The sequence below is a fragment of the Anomaloglossus baeobatrachus genome, chromosome 6, assembly GCF_048569485.1.
Source record: "Anomaloglossus baeobatrachus isolate aAnoBae1 chromosome 6, aAnoBae1.hap1, whole genome shotgun sequence".
Lineage (NCBI taxonomy): Eukaryota > Metazoa > Chordata > Amphibia > Anura > Aromobatidae > Anomaloglossus > Anomaloglossus baeobatrachus.
Window position 1 is genome coordinate 512,694,690 of NC_134358.1, and position 19,385 is coordinate 512,714,074.

The 19,385-nt window shown below is 43.2% G+C and overlaps 1 protein-coding gene across 5 annotated transcripts in view; it reads left to right on the top strand.

The window, feature by feature from the left end:
• Positions 1 to 19,385, top strand: part of PFKP (phosphofructokinase, platelet) — a 180,557-nt gene that overhangs the window by 126,369 nt on the left and 34,803 nt on the right. For 2 of the 5 annotated variants that reach the window (XM_075315472.1, XM_075315474.1), the window contains 4 exons: positions 553 to 699; positions 4,569 to 4,639; positions 4,787 to 4,874; positions 8,666 to 8,818. In XM_075315472.1, coding sequence (XP_075171587.1) covers positions 553 to 699; positions 4,569 to 4,639; positions 4,787 to 4,874; positions 8,666 to 8,818 — 459 coding nt within the window. Of the gene's footprint in view, positions 1 to 552; positions 700 to 4,568; positions 4,640 to 4,786; positions 4,875 to 8,665; positions 8,819 to 18,757; positions 18,911 to 19,385 lie in introns of all 5 variants that reach the window. The other 3 variants (XM_075315473.1, XM_075315475.1, XM_075315476.1) reach the window with 2 other exon arrangements.

Genomic DNA, 19,385 nt, shown 5'->3' on the forward strand with positions numbered 1-19,385 from the left:
TTAGACACATAAGGCTTTTATGTGATGTAACATTCGTTACCATAGAAACAAAAAAAAATCACAAAGCCAAAGACTTATCAGCAGCCCCTCGTATGACTCGTTGACTACTGGTCCTGCAGTGATGACATCATGGTCTCGACTTGGTTGCTGCAGCCAATCATTCCATTCATGCAAGCATTATTGCAGCAGACAGTGATTGGCTGTAGTGGTCTCATGCATTTATAACCAGTCATCAGCAATGCTAGGTTTAACAGGTAATTTTTATGTTTTATCACATTGCCTGCTGGTTTGCTAGTTGTGGAAAATCCAGAATAAAATAATAATACTAATTAGCATCCTTTTTTTACCTCCTACTTTAGTACAGATGCGTCTCATCGCAGACATCAACAATATTATCATCAATAGAAAGGCTTTATGAGATTTATGATTGCATTGTAGGGAGATCACCTGTATACGCCATGCTGTGACTGTGCGGTGTTATTTTGCTTTTTGCTCTTCAGTCAGCCTTTCTTGCCATGGGTTTTAATTCCTCTTTTTATTTTTTTGTACTAGAGTAATTTCAATGTGGCCGTCTTAAACGTCGGAGCTCCTGCTGCTGGAATGAATGGAGCCGTCAGATCCGCCGTCAGGGTGGGGATCACTGAAGGACACAAGATGTTCGCTGTTAATGATGGCTTTGAAGGCTTTGCCAAAGGACAGGTGAATATGTAGGAGAGCGATAAATCATGATAACATTCAGGCCCAAGCCTTTGTGATGGACAGTTTCTGTTCTGAAACGATTGTTTTTATTGCTCAGCTTTCAGTCTTTGAAGGACGCTCGAAATTAACTTTGTTGCCTAAAGCAAACAATCGCAGCACAAGTTTAGTTTTTTTTAGGTTAATTTCATAAATCTAGAAAAAATGGTGACTTGGCTCACCACTCTGGGCATAACGGCTTTACTAATCCTGAGAACAGGCACGGATCGGCCAGAGAAGATCCAATAGATGAATCGCAAAGATGATAACCCAGTATGTGAAATACAGTGCCTTGCAAAAGTATTCTGCCCCTTTGAATTTTTCAACCTTTTCCCACATTTCAGGCTTCAAACATAAAGATAAAAAATGTTAATGTTATGGTGAAGAATCAACAACAAGTGGGACACAATTGTGACGGTGAACAAAATTTATTGCTTATTTTAAACTTTTGTAAGAAAGAATAAACTGAAAATTGGGGCGTGCAATATTATTCATCCCCTTTACTTTCAGTGCAGCAAACTCACTCCAGAAGTTCATTGAGGATCTCTGAATGATCCAATGTTGTCCTAAATGACTGAAGATGATAAATATAAGCCCCTGTGTGTAATCAAGTCTCCGTATAAATGCACCTGCTCTGTGATAGTCTCAGTGTTCTGTTTAAAGCGCAGAAAGCATCATGAAGACCAAGGAACACAACAGGCAGGTCCGTGATACTGTAGTGGAGAAGTTTAAAGCCGGATTTGGTTGCAAAAAGATTTCCACAACTTTAAACATCACAAGAATCACTGTGCAAGAGATCATATTGAAATGGAAGGAGTATCATACCACTGCAAATCTACCAAGACCCCGCCGTCCATCCAAACTTTCATCTCAAACAAGGAGAAGACTGATCAGAGATGCAGCCAAGAGGCCCATGATCAATCTGGATGAACTGCAGAGATCTACTGCTGAGGTGAGAGAGTCTGTCCATAGGACAACAATCAGTCGTACACTTCACAAATCTGGCCTTTATGGAAGAGTGGCAAGGAGAAAGCCATTTCTCAAAGATATCCATAAAAACTGTCATTTAAAGTTTGCCACAAACCACCTGGGAGACACACCAAACATGTGGAAGAAGGTGCTCTGGTCAGATGAAACTTTTTGGGCACAATTCCAAACGATATGTTTAGTGTAAAAGCAACACAGCTCATCACCCTGAACACACCATCCCCACTGTCAAACATGGTGGTGGCAGCATCATGGTTTGGGCCTGCTTTTCTTCAGCAGGGACAGGGAAGATGATTAAAATTGATGGGAAGATGGATGGAGCCAAATACAGGACCATTCTTGAAGAAAACCTGTTGGAGTCTGCAAAAGACCTGAGACTTGGACGGAGATTTGTCTTTCAAAAAGAGAATGATCCCAAACATAAAGCAAAATCTACAATGGAATGGTTCACAAATAAACGTATCCAGGTGTTAGAATGGGCAAGTCAAAGTCCAGACCTGAATCCAATCGAGAATCTGTGGAGAGAGCTGAAAACTGCTGTTCACAAACGCTCTCCATCCAACCTCACTCAGCTCCAGATGTTTGCAAAGGAAGAATGGACAAGAATTTCAGTTTCTCGACGTGCAAAACTGATAGACACTTACCCCAAGCGACTGCAGCTGTAATCGCAGCAAAAGGTGGCACTACAAAGTATTAATTTAAAGGGGACGAATAATATTGCACGCCCCAATTTTCAGTTTATTATTTTTTATAAAAGTTTAAAATAAGCAATAAATTTCGTTCAACTTCACAATTGTGTCCCACTTGTTGTTGATTCTTCAGCATAAAATTTAAATATTTTATCTTTATGTTTGAAGCCTGAAATGTGGGAAAAGGTTGAAAAATTCAAAGGGGCCGAATACTTTAGCAAGACACTGTAGATCCCGAGCCTGCATAAAACTTCACCTTTATTGGTATAGTGCTAAAAACTCCGTACAGTAAAGAGCTGAAGTAGCAAAACCTACGCGTTTCTGCAGAACCATGATTACAGCTACCTACCAAAACGCATGGTTTTCCTACTTCAGTTCTTTAATATGAAGTTTTTAATACTGTACCAATAAAGGTGAAGTTTGATGCAGGCTCAGGATCTACTTTACATGCTGGATCATCAGCTTTGCATCTCTTCCAATTTTGCAGACCCAAAATGACTTCAGTCATGGTAGTTATGTGTGTGTCTTCAATCCATTTAGTGATTTCAAGCTTTTTTTCCCTCCAGAAATATCCATCCATCAACCCCATCAAAGGATATATGGACTTTGCTACAGTAATATCTCCAGGCTGAGTCCCCATGGATAGTCATGTATTGGGGCTGTAGAATGACCAGTAGAAATGTAGTCCGAAATTGAGCAACAAAAACAAAGTTTACCACCTGGACCACAATCAGGATGTGTCAGGCCAGAGGTATAGACTAGACGCAGGGGTCCCCATCCTGAGGCTCGGGAGCCACATGTGGCTCGCAGGCCCCTAATGTGTAGCTCGCGAGTGTCTTCTAGCTTAGTGCATAAGCACTAGTTTAGCAAACAGCTATGAAGAGCAGGTCCCCAGATGGTGACTTTTTTGAGCAACACCACACAGAAGAGCAGAAATAAATGGGGTATTTAGGAACCCCTTGGTATACTACCTTGGTATGATTTCTGTGGAAAATCTTTGGCTGTCGTTATACCAGTAAATGGGGGCTCTGGGTGTCACTACTGGGCGATGGCTGGATGTGGCTTTCGACCATCTTTCAGAACTGAATGTGGCTCTCAAGGTTAGAAAGGTTGGTGACCTCTGGACTAGAGCCTCGTTAGGAATAGAGTAATGTGTCAGATCAGGGGATAGAACAACTGGTACCACCAGGGTCTTATGTAGAAATATGAAGACTCGATCGTGAATATCCCATTCAGCTGCTGTTAAAACCCAATAGGATCCTACAATTGCACTCCGAGGACCCAATCACCCCCATCCTGCTTAGATGCCATGGTCACTGTTCGACATGGCATTTAAAGGAAGCTAGCACCAATCACAACAGTGACGGGCATAAGAACCCATTCCATCCAAATCTTCTTGACTTCTGCCATACATATAAAGCAGACGTCAGGACAAATAAGCAAGCAACTGGAAACTGAATGAGGACGTTTGGCAGAAGACTCACCTAGCTGATGGACCCCATAGCAATACGCTGGGTACCAGGCAAATAATTAAAAGGGCAAGTTACGAATGTGTCAGAGAGTAAGCCAAGAAACGAAGGTACCTCAATCACCATGTAAGGATTGTGGGGCTCTCTAAGTAGACCCCGGACATTGCAACATCTACTGGTGATGGACACCTAAGTAAATTTACACCCTTCAGTAGCCAAAGCAGGAATTCAGTAAAGGACAGCAGCCGGAGAACCAAGAAGTGTCATGCAGTCTAGCAACCCAGTTCAGCCATCAAGAGCCGCAGACGCTCACTAGGATGCGGTGCCTCAAGCAGGGGGTATGAATAACAGTGACCTATCTGTACGATAGATTCCACATAGTACTCCTCACCATCAGTAAAATTAATTGATAATTCATGAAAATCAGCGATTAGTAAGCAAATAGGAGTTTGAGGGATATGTGTGTTTCACCAACCAAGATGTTTCTGCGAGACTGTTAATGCTTTGCATTGAACTGATCAATGGAGGTCTGTGTCAGGACGCCCAGGATCAGTGTAGATCCAGTCACAGTCACGCATCCACTTATGTTATAAATAGATATTTTGGGAAATCCTTTTAAAGCCATCATTGAGAGTTCATTTTGTGGCAGAGTTTGCAGTTTTACTTCTTTTGTTTGTTTATTTTTAAGATTAAAGAAATAAAATGGGGAGATGTTGGTGGCTGGACCGGCCAAGGAGGATCTCTCCTGGGCACCAAAAGGTAATTTTCACTATGCAATTTTCTTTTTCATATTTTTGTATACAAAATCTTATTATAATTAGGTGATATGTGCTTTAGAAGCATGGCTTGGAGGCTTTGCATATAATGCAGCAATACAGTAATTCAACATTTCTTTTCACATTTCAGAACTTTGCCTGCAAAATATTTTGATCAAATTGCTGACCAGATACGTGCTCATAGCATCAATGCTCTGCTTGTTATCGGGGGGTTCGAGGTACATGTCTATCCACTCATGAATTATTCATCTCTTTCTTTGTTCTTCATAGTTTGCATCTCCTGCTTTATTACTATTTTATGTACATGTCTAACACTGAGGCTACCTGTTCAATTGGTTACCTTTAAAAAGGATCTACACTAATATATATTTATACATATATACAATGGCTTAATTACAGTCCTAGTGTTCTAAATCTCATAAAGACATAAGTGTTGCCCCCCTTCCCCCTTCATTATGTAGCAACGTCCCCCATCCTGTACTAATGTCCCCCATCCTAGTACATTTCCCCCCATCCTGATCCCTTTCCTAGTAAATATCTCCCCTATCCTAGAATATATGTCTCCCACCCCAGGACTCTTCCTGGTAAATATGTCTCCCATCCTGGTATATATGTCTCAATCCTTGCCCTCATCCTGTTAAATATGCCCCCCATCTTGGGGTCATCCTGATATGTATGTCCTTATGCCCCCCATCCTGGTCTTTATGTTTCCCATCCTTGGCCCTTTCTTGGTATATTTGTCCGCCATCCTGGTAAATATGTACCTCATCCTGGACCCCTTCCTGGTATATATGTCCTGGCATACATTTACTCCATCATGGTATATACTGTATGATCCCCATCCTGGTATATATGTTCCCATTCTAGGCCCATCCTGGTATATGACAAAAAAAGGAAAATTGTGAACACACAGGTCGAATAAATGCAATTATTTATTGTTACAAATAGAACAGGTGAAAGGGGAGCGGTAGGAACATCAGCAAGGGCAACAAGGATGTACAATAAATTGATGGTATATTTATTATATGATGTGGCATCACATACATCAAAACAAGGTAATAAATATCATTGCAGGGGTAAGCATATATATAATGGTCTAATAAAGATGTCAAATATACAATCACTGCAGTTCCAAGATGTGTATAGTAGACATACCAGAGGAATATAGACATAATCCGGAAACAATAGGAAAACCTATATAGTTCCAATATGTATAGATGGTATAGCACAGAGGGCAAAGAATGGACTAAAAATGCATAGGCCTGTATGGTTCCAGTATGTGTAAATGGTATAGCACAGAGCACAGGATGAGTCAAGGGGTAAATAAGCTTATATAGTTCCAATATGTATATATGGTATAGCACAGAGGACTAAATACTAAGTATATATATGTTCCCATCCTGGGCCCCATTCTGGAATGTATATCCCCATCCTAGTATAAATAATATTATGGGAAAGTTCTCCAAGATATTACAGTAGAGGAACTTAGGAGAATCATGGATGGAGAATTATCTAGAGAGAGAGAAGTTGTCTATAAGACAGATAATTTCTGTAGGCAACCTAAAAGAGCAGCTGTCTATAGGAGCAGCTGTTTGTAAGCTGTCTATAGGAGGAGCTGTCTGTAGGTGGGCTGTCTATAGGAGGAGCTGTCTGTAGGTGGGCTGTCTATAGGAGGAGCTGTCTGTAGGTGGGCTGTCTATAGGAGGTGCTGTCTGTAGGTGGGCTGTCTATAGGAGGAGCTGTCATTAGAAGGGGTGTCTATAGGAGGAGCTGTCTTCTTGTGGGCTGTCTATTGGAGGAGCTGTCTGTAGGTGGGCTGTCTATAGGAGGAGCTGTCTGTAGGTGGGCTGTCTATAGGAGGAGCTGTCTGTAGATGGGTTGTCTATAGGAGGAGCTGTCTGTAGGTGGGCTGTCTATAGGAGGAGCTGTCTGTAGGTGGGCTGTCTATAGGAGGAGCTGTCCGTAGGTGGGCTGTCTATAGGAGGAGCTGTCTGTAGGTGGGCTGTCTAGAGGAGGAGCTGTCTGTAGGTCGGCTGTCTATAGGAGGAGCTGTGTGTAGGTCGGCTGTCTATAGGAGGAGCTGTCTGTAGATGGGCTGTCTATAGGAGGAGCTGTCTGTAGATGGGCTATCTATAGGAGGAGCTATGTGTAGGTGGGCTTTGTATAGGAGGAGGTGTTTGCAGGTGGGCTGTCTATAGAAGGAGCTGTCTATAGGAGGAGCTGTGTGTAGGTGGGTTTTGTATAGGAGGAGGTGTTTGCAGGTGGGCTGTCTATAGGAGGAGCTGTCTATAGGAGGAGCTGTGTGTAGGTGGGTTTTGTATAGGAGGAGGTGTTTGCAGGTGGGCTGTCTATAGGAGGAGCTGTCTATAGGAGGAGCTGTGTGTAGGTGGGCTTTGTATAGGAGAAGGTGTTTGCAGGTGGGCTGTCTATAGGAGAGCTGTCTATAGGAGGAGCTGTCTGTAGATGGGCTGTCTATAGGAGGAGCTGTCTATAGGAGGAGCTGTGTGTAGGTGGGCTGTCTATAGGAGGAGCTGTGTATAGGTGGACTGCCTATAGGAGAGCTGTCTATAGGAGGAGCTGTGTATAGGTGGGCTGTCTATAGGAGGAGCTGTCTATAGGAATGCTGTCTATAGGAGGAGCTGTGTGTAGGTGGGCTGTCTATAGGAGGAGCTGTCTGTAGATGGGCTATCTATAGGAGGAGCTGTGTGTAGGTGGGCTTTGTATAGGAGGAGGTGTTTGCAGGTGGGCTGTCTATAGAAGGAGCTGTCTATAGGAGGAGCTGTTTGTAGGTGGGTTTTGTATAGGAGGAGGTGTTTGCAGGTGGGCTGTCTATAGGAGGAGCTGTCTATAGGAGGAGCTGTGTGTAGGTGGGTTTTGTATAGGAGGAGGTGTTTGCAGGTGGGCTGTCTATAGGAGGAGCTGTCTATAGGAGGAGCTGTGCGTAGGTGGGTTTTGTATAGGAGAAGGTGTTTGCAGGTGGGCTGTCTATAGGAGAGCTGTCTATAGGAGGAGCTGTCTGTAGATGGGCTGTCTATAGGAGGAGCTGTCTATAGGAGAGCTGTCTATAGGAGGAGCTGTGTGTAGGTGGGCTGTCTATAGGAGGAGCTGTGTATAGGTGGGCTGTCTATAGGAGGAGCTGTGTATAGGTGGGCTGTCTATAGGAGAGCTGTCTATAGGAGGAGCTGTGTATAGGTGGGCTGTCTATAGGAGGAGCTGTCTATAGGAATGCTGTCTATAGGAGGAGCTGTGTATAGGTGGGCTGTCTATAGGAGGAGCTGTCTATAGGAGAGCTGTCTATAGGAGGAGCTGTGTGTAGGTGGGCTGTCAATAGGACCTTTTACCTCCTTTGTGCTTTTCCACTACAGACTTTTTCTCTGTGCTATTTTAACAATATATTCCATATATACCTGATAGGTGGGGTATTCAGAAGTGGTCCCTTGACCCCTGTTTCTCAGAGTTTAATTATTGCACCATTGAGGGAGATTAAAAGGAGAGTTAGCCATATATTTCCATTGAAGTGTACAGGAGTTACACCACAGCAATCCATGTTATATATTAGTGTATTCCTTTAAAGGTGAACCTGCTCTTTAATGATAACATAGACTATAAGAATATATATTAAATGATTTACTCGTGCGTAAATCAAATTTATTTTTAGCAGCCAAAGACTAAAGTCACATCACATTCCTGCATGCTGTATACTTGGGGTTACATTAGCCCCCTCCATTCTGAGGCCAGAAAAGTGATGTGAGCAGAGCCTTTTACTGTTACGTTTTGTCATTTATTATGTTCACGTATCTGTTTTATTGTATATTTCTGTTTAGTATTCTATCTTATTGTGTTTTGTCTTTAATGTTTCATTTTAATGTGTGTAGTGGTTCCTTCCCAAGTGTATCTGTGTGCTGTGGTAGAAATGGCTTCCTCCCATGGTCCCCTAAGGTTTTTCACCCCACCACCTACAACGACTGTGTCTTCTTTTTCCTCCCTACACTGTGCTCGTGCCTCCCAGGCCTACCTGGGACTGATGGAACTGACTGTTGCCCGAGGGAAATACGATGAATTCTGTATCCCAATGGTTATGGTTCCTGCCACTGTCTCCAACAATGTGCCGGGTTCAGATTTCAGCATTGGCGCAGATACTGCTCTGAACACTATAACAGATGTAAGTTTAATGAGACTCATTTGAGTGCACTTACTTAATCCACATATCACTATAATCCCATGCCCGTGGTCTTATTTATCAGTGCAAAGAATCCACATCTACAAAGTGTTCCTAATGATACCTGCTGCAGATGGAGCAGACCTTAGTTTAGTTTGTAGGGCATTAGGGTGGCACCCATCCAACCTATTCCATATATACTTTTGAAATGGATATAGCTCTTATTGTACATTTACATGAGAATAGTAACAATACTGATATATCTGGAAACACCAAACTAATAAGGACATGATACTAAAAAAAATAATAAAAAAAAATCTATTTCTTTTATTTCATAAATTAATAGTACATATGACAGTAAGCAAGTTTGTAATATGTTTTATCTGAAAAAATAAATAGCTTCTTTCTCCTCCAGGTTCGAGCTTTCACTCTGAATTCAGGAGTAAAAACTGTACTCAATGAAGTTCCAATACCGGAGATAAGAAATGGCAGTTGGTGCTTATAAAGTTCTATGGAGGGAGAGGGGAGGAGCTCGAGACAAAGACATTCCGCTGCCCATTCTGCTGAAATAACAGTTATAGTTCTCCGTAGAACATTATGAGCACCAGCTTTCATTTCCCATCTCAGTAATGGGACAGTCTGGTATTCACTGAAGACAGATTTTACCCATGTATTGAGAATTTTAAGGCTATGTGCTCACGGGAGTTTGTACCTGCAGATATATCCGCAGGTACATGCGCAGGTTTTCCGCATCTGCTCGGCGGAATTTTTAGCTGCGGTAGTACAGCGAAATAGCTGCGGTAAACCTGCGGACATTCGTGCAGCTTACCTGCGGATGTCCCGGCCTCTATCTCCATAATGGAGTCCCGGGATTTTCACAGGTAATTCCGCAGAAATAATTGATATGCAATTACATGCGGCTGCGGGACGTCCGCAGCATATTCCGCAGTGACACGTATTCGCAGCATGGACACAGCACTCCCCATGTCCCATAGGATAACATGACAGAAAGCACAAGAGAGAGGTGTTCAATGCCGCGCCAATAGATCACTTCAGAAGATGTTCAGATCAGTGTCACTTTATTGTCATTCAGGTCGACGCGTTTCTGGAGCATCTGCCCCCTTCATCAGGACCACCAGAAATAGAAATAACATCCAATCCGATTGGATGTTATTTCTATTTCTGGTGGTCCTGATGAAGGGGGCAGATGCTCCAGAAACGCGTCGACCTGAATGACAATAAAGTGACACTGATCTGAACATCTTCTGAAGTGATCTATTGGCGCGGCATTGAACACCTCTCTCTTGTGCTTTCTGTTATCTACCATATTGGTGGCTGCAGCCCTGGATCGTTTGATATATGCGATTATAGTAGTTGTGGCTTCTCACAACTAAATTTGGTGAGTAGGTTTACTCCCCCTTCCCCACCCCTTACATATTGGGGTAAGACCCTATTGCGCTTGTTTTTCCACAGCTGTTTTTTCCATAGGATAACATGGGGAGTGTCTGTACATGCTGAAACCTGCGGATATATCTGGGCACATAGCCTAATGAGGCATTGGAATTTGCAATCTGGAGCCGTTAATCCTCATAGATAACACAGAAGGTCCATATTTGCTGAAGAGGAACTTGAAATTCCAGGCTCCAATGAAAAATCTATATGAATGCTCAGTTCAGGAGGGGAAAGAAGCAGATTTCTCTAATTAGATATATTTTTAAAAAGTTTCTAATTTTTACGAGTAAAATTGATAGGTGCTGAAAAATTAAAACAATGGTTACTCGTTAAGCCTCATTCAGACATCTGTGAAACACGGTCTGAGTACAGGCTGCGATGCATGGACTGGTTGCCGGTCTCCTGAACTGGACTTGACAGCCTCGTAGACATTCAGTGCCTATGGTCAGCGATGATAGGAAGATGGATGGAGCTAAATATAGGGCAATCCTGGAGGAAAACCTGTTAGGCCCCCTTTACACATCCGTGATAAAAATTCCAATTTCTCATGGTCAATGGTGTGGTGCGTATGTGTGTGCGTGTTCAGCGTGTGCTATCTGTGATAGCACACGGACAGCATGAACTTCTATACTCACCTGTCCCTGCCATTGCTCTCTCCGGCGCTGCTGCTTCTTGATCCGTGCTACAAGAAATATTCATGAGCATAATGAGCGGGCCCAGAAGCAAGTAACAGCAGCGCCGAAGACAGCAGCGCTGGAAACAGGTGAGTATAGAAAATCATTTTTTTATTTCAAATACATGTGTTTTCTCCAGTATGTGTCACACTGATGTCAGACGGATCACATCAGTGTGTGTTCTGTGTGACACCCGTGCTGCTGGAAAAAAACGGACATGTTGCCATGTGTGAATGGCTCAGTCACAGTCCAGACCTAAATCCCATTGAGGATTTATGACAAGACTTGAAAACTGCTGTTCACAGACGCCTCCATCCAATCCCACTGAGCTACAGCTATTATGCAAAGAAGAATGAACAAAAATTTCAGCCTCTAGATGTGCAATGCATGCTGATAGAGATATACCAAAAAAGACATACAGCAGTATCTGTAGCAAATGGTGGTCCTACAAGTGTTGACTCGGGGGGCGAAATACCAATGCACGTTACAATTTTCAGATTTTTATTGTTAAATTTTGTAGAATCCCATGCATCATTTGTTTTACACTTCACAAATACTTGCTTAGTGTTGGTATATCACATATAATCCTAATAAAATACATATAAGTCTGCAGGTGTAATGTGAAAAAATGCTAAAAAGTTGAATACTTTTTCAAGGCACTATATATGATGCTGTCAAGTCTGAGTCAGGAAAACCACGGCTATTCTGTACATCGCGATCCATACCTGGACGTCTGAATGTGTCTTTATAGTGAAGACTACTAGTATCCTATAATATGGCTGTCTTCATTCTGTATAAGTAATTGGCCAATTTTCCAAAATCTATACCGCTCGTTTCCTAAGATAATATCACAATTTGGAGACAGGCTTAAATTTCACACTGCTATTCACACAGGATGATGCAGATTCCTGGACAAGGGATTTATATTCAACGTGTTTCGGAGTGGATACTCCTTCATCAGGATAATCAAAATTGATGAAGGAGAATTCACTTCGAAACGCGTTGAATAAAAATCCCTTGTCCAGGAATCTGCATCAATGTTTGTGAACAGAATAGCGGCTTTTAATAACCATCTCATCCCTATTGTCTGAATCTCTACAACATGGGGGCAGCTGCAGCTGGTATCATTCGCTTCCACAGTGATTGTGTCTCACACAACCACCCCAGGTGAGTAACCCGTTGCGGTGGTCTTATTACAATGCCTTCACAGATAAGACCCTATTTGCACTTGTTTTTCTGCAGTTTTAATATCACAATTTGGAAATTTAGTTCTTTGTAAAACTGATAAATAAGTCCACGGGTTCCGACAAATGCAGGTGAGTATAGCATGCTGCATGCCGCTGCTTCTGCTGTTTGCACTTTATTTAACCCACTCTGTTACTCGCTGCTCATTGTCACATCATGACTGCACGTGGCTTGTAGCGTCAGCTTAGTAGACATCTAGACTGCTAGCTCCTATGTAGTGTCTATTTGCTGCGGCTTAAACGCTTGCAATCTGTAGTCAATGAATGCTGTTTGGTGGCATTCTTCTAAAGCTGTCATGTAAAAACCACTTGCTTTACAAAGGAAATGGATATAATGCTGACTGTAGTGAGCGAGCAGATCGCAGTGACCTGTGCAGACGTTCCGGCCACAACATCTCCAGGATCCTCCATTACTTATTCCCATCCTGAACTTAAAGGGAGTTTGTCATCAGGTTTTTGCCACCTAATCTGAGAGCAGCATAATGTAGGGACAGAGCTCCTGATTCCAGCGATGTGTCACTTACTGGGCTGCTTAGTGTAGTTTTGATAAAAATCACTGATTAATCAGCAATTTTATTATTATTATTATTATTATTATTATTTATTTATAGAGCACCATTGATTCCATGGTGCTGTACATGAGAAGGGGTTACATACAGAATACATATACAAGTTACAATAGACAGACTAGTACAGAGGGAAGAGGACCCTGCCCTTGCGGGCTTACACTCTAAAGCATTAGATTATCATTACAGGACTACTTGGCATGCTGCCAGGTAGTCCAACATATTCGTGAGCTCTGTATAAGGTCAGAGTCACACTTGCCGAGTCTCGCATCGCATCATCCAGCACGGTCTGCTGCCCTCCGAACAGGAGGAGTATGGAAATACATGCAGCCGACCTGCTCCTGTCCGGAGGTTGTATGACCGTGCTGGGTGATGCGATGAGAGACTCGCGTGAGTCTCTCACTTGTGTGACTCCGGCCTAAATGCTAGATCTGCAGGAGAGAAAACAGTGATTTTATCAAAATGATAGCAAACAGCTCAGTAAGTGACACATAGCTGGAATCAGGGTCTCTGTCTCTAAATTATGCGGCTCTGAGATGGGGGAGCAAAAACCTGGTGACAGATTATTTTTAAAGCCACGTGAATAAGGCAGCTGTACCGACAAGGTTGCCATATGAGTGATGAGCATTTGGGTCTGAACCTCTTTAAAAAAGTAATTCGTAGTCCCAAGTCCAGGGATCTACAAGGCTGTTAGTGTGACATACATGTCTGTGGTCTCAGCATTTTTTTTTCTTGGACACTATAATTACAAAAAGTCTTTAAAGAGAACTTGTCAGGAGTTTTAGGTCACCAAACTAGAGACAAATTCACACCTTCCTGGCTTCGTTTTAATAAATTTGCCCCATGGTGCTTTTTTCTTTTCAACTTTTCAGATAATCTGTCATGAGCCCAAGGGCCACCAACTGTTCACATTGCTGGGGTAGTAAGACAAGTTCACACACACCTTCCTGGCTGCAAAGGGACACTGCATCCCTGAGAAAAACAGCTTAGAATCTTTATGCAAATGAGGCTGCAAGTGCAACGAGGGCGGGCCGATTCCCTGCTAGTGCATCAATCCAACACATTACTCCGTGTTTAAAATCACCCTATGGGTTTGATTGATGTCTGAGTAGTCATAGCAGCACTGATCTGATCAGAGGTCAGCCAACCACATAAGGCAGGAAATAATGAAGAGAATCGATACCATCGGTGCACTTGCAGCCTTATTTACATAAAAATCTGGTTTTCTCAGCAATTACATGACATTTTGCACTCAGGAAGGTCATTGTGAACTTGTCCACTAAGTCCTTCCCCAGCATTGTAATTAGTTTGAGGGTCCTGTCAGATTTCAATAAAGGTTGGAAAAAAGAAGCATTAAAGGGGCCTATTTATTAACACACAACAACTAGCCAAAACATTGTTTTTGTTGCCCCATAGCAACCAATCACAATTCAGGTTTCATTTTACCAGAGCGATTTTTTAAAAAAAATATAAACTTAGTTGACTTGGTGAACAACACAGTGTTTCTTTAAGGCCGGAGTCACACTTGCGAGTCTCGCATCGGCATCACCCGGCACGGCCGCACTCTCCTGACAGGAGCGGGTCAGCTGTATGTATTTGTATGCAGCTGAGATCCTGTCCAGAGAGTTTGCGGCCGTGCCGGATGATGCCGATACGAGTCTTTCAAGTGTGACTCTGGCATTAGGCTCTTTTTGATAACTGAGACCTTCTGTCTTTGTTACCCATAGCAACCAATCAGGGAGCATCTTTCATTTTTAAAAAGCAGAATACAAAATGAAATCTGCCCTGTGATTGGTTTCTAAAGACAAAAAAACGTTTTACTTTTAGAAACTTTTGATAAACGAGGCCTACTGTCTCTGTTGCCCATGGCAACCTATCACAGAGCAGCTTTCATTTTTAAAAAGCAGAATAGAAAATGAAAGCTGTGCTGTAATTGGTGACTGGGCAATAAAGATAGTTTTTCTTTTACTCGATTTCATAAACCTGGCCCTGACTTTGTGTTTTCTAGCATTAGTATACAAGCCAGTCTCTGGTACTTGTAGTTCTTTAGCAGCTACAAATCTAAGGTTTTGTTGTTTCACCATGCCGTATATACAAATATTAAAAATCCACCTGCAGTCGTTCTGTAAATCCTCTGACAATGCAGTTCTATCCATAAAGCATCTATGAATCCATCTTGAGGCCAGATGAGATTTTCTTAACCCTTAATGTGCAATCAGAAACTGGTCAACAATCCATCCCAGCCCATACAAACTCTTTCTAATGCCGCCTGTGCTCTTACTTTCGCTACTCTACTCCTAACATATTTATCTATGGATGCAATCGGCATTTATGCATAAATATACAGCTTATGGAGGATACAAAAAATAAACAAAATGCTCCATAATGCACTTTTCATACTACTAAAATTCTTAATACAAATCAAACTTGACACCCTGAAAATAAAATCACTAATTTATATCTAAAAAAAAATAATCAAAATTTTTACTCTTTGTAATGAGAAATACTAAAATTATCTAGATCCAAGTAACACAGTCAATATTTCACTTTGGGGATGAGTGAAGAGTTAAAATGTGATGATTAGAAGAGGAAAGACTGGAGAAATGATAAGCACTGGATAATAACTGAGTGGCTTAGAGTACTTAAAGGCAATCTGTCAGCAGGATTTCTCTATGTAAGGCCTCTTTCACACGTACGTGCCTCCGGTACGTGTATGGTCCGTTTCCTCACGTACTGGAGACACGTACACATGTAGACCTATGTCTTCCTATGGTTTAGAACACACATATGTATTTTCGCACGGAACATGTGTCCGTTCCATACATACGTATGTCCGTGCGTTTCTCACGGCAACATGTCCGTTTTCTCTCCGGCATCACGGGTGTCACACGTAACGCAAACGGGTCACACGTAACACATACGGACCACACGGATGTGTTCCGTGTGACACGCACTGGAGAAAAGACATGTGTCTGCGAGAAAAAAAAACGAAAACTTTACTCACATTCTCCAGCCCTGCTGTCTCTGCCGCTGCTGTCACTTGCTGCCGACCGCCACTCATTATGCTCATTGCATATTCACTTCACTGCGGCCGGAAGCAGCAGCTTCGGGGAGTCGGCAGGACCGGAGACCGAAGTTCAGCACCACGGACAGCAAAGCCAGGGACAGGTGAGTAGAAAGTTTCCGTTCTCCGTGAGTTATCACGGATAACACACGGAGAACACACAAAGGCAATAAACACGGCTCACGGAGGGCAAAACGCACCTCTGACACGTCCGTGAAAAATGTGCGTGGTTTTTCACGAACGTGTGAAAGAGGCCTAAGCTAAAGCCAGCATGCTGCAAGGGTTAACATAGAGAATTCAGTGATACCTGACTTGTAGGGTCCAATGTTACATAGTTACATTTCTTGAAAAAAGCCCCCGGTCCATCTAGTTCAACCTTCCTCCACTAATTATAGATTTTGTCATTAAGTCATTTATAACCGACAATGTTGTGTGTACTTGTTGTTTGTTTAAGCAGCAGGACATAAGCAGAACTTATCACTTCTTGGACTACAATATCACTCGCACAGCAGTCCGACATGCCTTCTCATGTGATTGAGACCTCAGGCGGGATTTGCACACTACGACATCGCAGGTGCGATGTCGGTGGGGTCAAATTGAAAATGACGTACTTCCGGCATCGAATGCGACATCGTAGTGTGTAAAGGTTCGACGATACGATTAACGAGCGCAAAAGCGTCGTAATCGTATCATCGGTGCAGCGTCGGCGTAATCCATAATTACGCTGACGTGACGGTCCGATGTTGTTCCTCGCTACTGCGGCAGCACACATTGCTGTGTGTGAAGTCGCAGGAGCGAGGAACATCTCCTACCGGTGTCACCGCGGCTTCCTTAGGATATGCGGAAGGAAGGAGGTGGGCGGGATGTTTACATCCTGCTCATCTCTGCCCCTCCGCTCCTATTGGCCGCCTGCCGTGTGACGTCGCTGTGACGCTGCACGACCCGCCCCCTTAATAAGGAGGCGGGTCGCCAGCCAGAGCAACGTCCCAGGACAGGCGAGTCCATGTGAAGCCGCCGTAGCGATAATGTTCGCTACGGCAGCTATCACAAGGATATCGCAGCTGCGACGGGGGCGGGGACTATCGCGCTCGGCATCGCAGCATCGGCTTGCGATGTCGCAGCGTGCAAAGTACCCCTCACTGTCAATGTACAATCTCTATAGAAAGCCTGATGGGGGTGGGGACACCTCTCTCAGTTCTGCTACATGGCTAAATCTAAAAATTTTGTTTGTGTCAGAACGGCTGCAACCAGTAACCTAAGTGATATATCGTTGGATTCAGGATCTCTTTGCCTACATCATGCTGCTCTCAAACAAGGTAGCAAAAACCTGCTGACAGATTCCCTTTAAGGGGTGATCTGATTTAGAAAACATTTTTACAAATTCCCTTATAAATTGTTCTCAAGTTAATTTTGTTAAGCCAATTGTAGCGATGCTGAGCACGATAGTACCCGCCCCCGTCGCACATGCGATATCTTGTGATAACGGCAGCTTCACACGCACTTACCTGCCCTGCGACGTCGCTCTGGCCGGCGACCTGCCTCCTTCCTAAGGGGGCGGGTTGTGCGGCATCACAGCGACGTCACACGGCAGGCGGCCAATAGAAGCAGAGGGGCGGAGATGAGTGGGACGTAAACATCCCGCCAACCTCCTTCCTTCCTCATTGCAGGCGGGACCCAGGTAAGGAGATGTTCCTCGCTCCTGCGGCTTCACATACAGCGATGTGTGCTGCCACAGGAACGAGGAACAACATCGTATCTCCTATTGGTGTGACATTATGAAAATGACCGACGCTACACAGATCACCGATTTTCGACGCTTTTGCGTTCGTTTATCGGCGCATCTAGGCTTTGCACGTTGCGACGTCGTTACCGGCGTTGGATGTGCGTCACTTTCGATTTGACCCCGATGATATCGCAGTAGCGATGTCGCAGTGTGCAAAGTACCGCTTAGGCCAAGGACACACATCCAGCTTTTCTCCCGCTTGTAGGATCCGGTGCGCTCCCGTACAGTGTATACAGTACAGTGGCTACGCTGCAACTTCCTGGTCACATGCTCCGGTCACATGACAGCACGTGACCGGAGCTTGTCGCGCAGCCACTGTACTTACTGTATACCCTGTACGGGAGCGCGCCGAATCCGACAAACGGGAGAAAAGCCGGATGTGTGTCCTTAGCCTTACCGTAGTCAAAATGAAGGGAGCACTATAGTAAGATGTGCCAAATACATTAAGAAAAGTGCGTCTATTAATAAATAGGTGCATTTCTTTGCTGTTGTGTGCCATGTAAGAAATGTATTCCATTCGTACTGGTATTGCACTAGTGTACCAATAAGGGGCAGACCGTAGACAGAAAGCAAGGTGCCAAGAGTCATCATGACAACATGCAATCATGCCAGCGTTAGTTTCTTGTCAAGAATGAAATGAGTTGAAGCTGATGCTTCGATCTTCTCCATCGGTCTCTAGAAGCAGACTATTTTAACTCTTTACTCTTGTCCTCTGTTGCTGTCCACTAATTAACAAATGTAATATGATATCCCCCTACTCTCTAAAAACTAACATCGCTTCTCCACTTCTGCTGTTCTCTCTGCTTAAAACGTTGATCTTCTCAGTTATTAACTTTTTTTTTCGCTCTGCATGGGGAAGTCTTCCAAATTAATTTCAGAACTTAATTGCGCCAATGCAACCCCAGTGCACTGGTTTTATTTTTAGTTTTTTTTATTTTATTTTTTTTTCCCATCATTTGGACATTGCAGTAATACTCAACATTATCAAATCATTACAAATAATGGAGTCAAGTTCCAAAACATCAGCTAATGTCCTAATAACGAAGAGTTACTGAATTCCCAAAGCCTTTGGGAAGCCAAACCTCCCGCCACACGGAAGGAGCCACTAACACACGTACATTAACTACCCGCTAAACACATATCCATGCTGCCACCGCAGGCTTTTGAGAGTATGCAGCAGTTAGCTGAGGCTCGGGGCACTTATGAAGAGTTTTGCATCCCCATGTGCATAGTGCCTGCCACCATTAGCAACAATGTCCCTGGCACTGACTTAAGTCTTGGCGCTGACACTGCACTCAATGCCATTATGGAGGTAAGATATCTTGCTGTTTTAGACTGTCAATCGCTTTAAGATGGCATCTTGCGCATGTTCTGTTATATGACTGAAGAAAGACTTGACTACGAAATAAAAATCTAATTTATATATTTTTCTGCAGGTTCTTTAGATGAGATGTCTCTAGTGCATAGTGTAAAACAGTCTCCGTTGTGTAGATTTTCCTTGATTTCCAGATTTTCTAAATAATGTGGACTTTTTGTAACTGGTACTGTGATTGGCAGCTGCCACAAATTAAAAACAATATCCAAAATAGCAGCTGCACTCATGTAAAGGGAAGGAGAAAAAGCAAGAATGTAGACGGTGAACATTGGAATATGAATACGCATTACTGACAAGGAAACATGAAAACATTTTTTTGAAAAATATGAATTACTGTATTTTTCGCTTTATAAGACGCACTTTTGTTCCCCCAAATTTTGGGGGAAAGTAGGGGGTGCGTCTTATAAGCCGA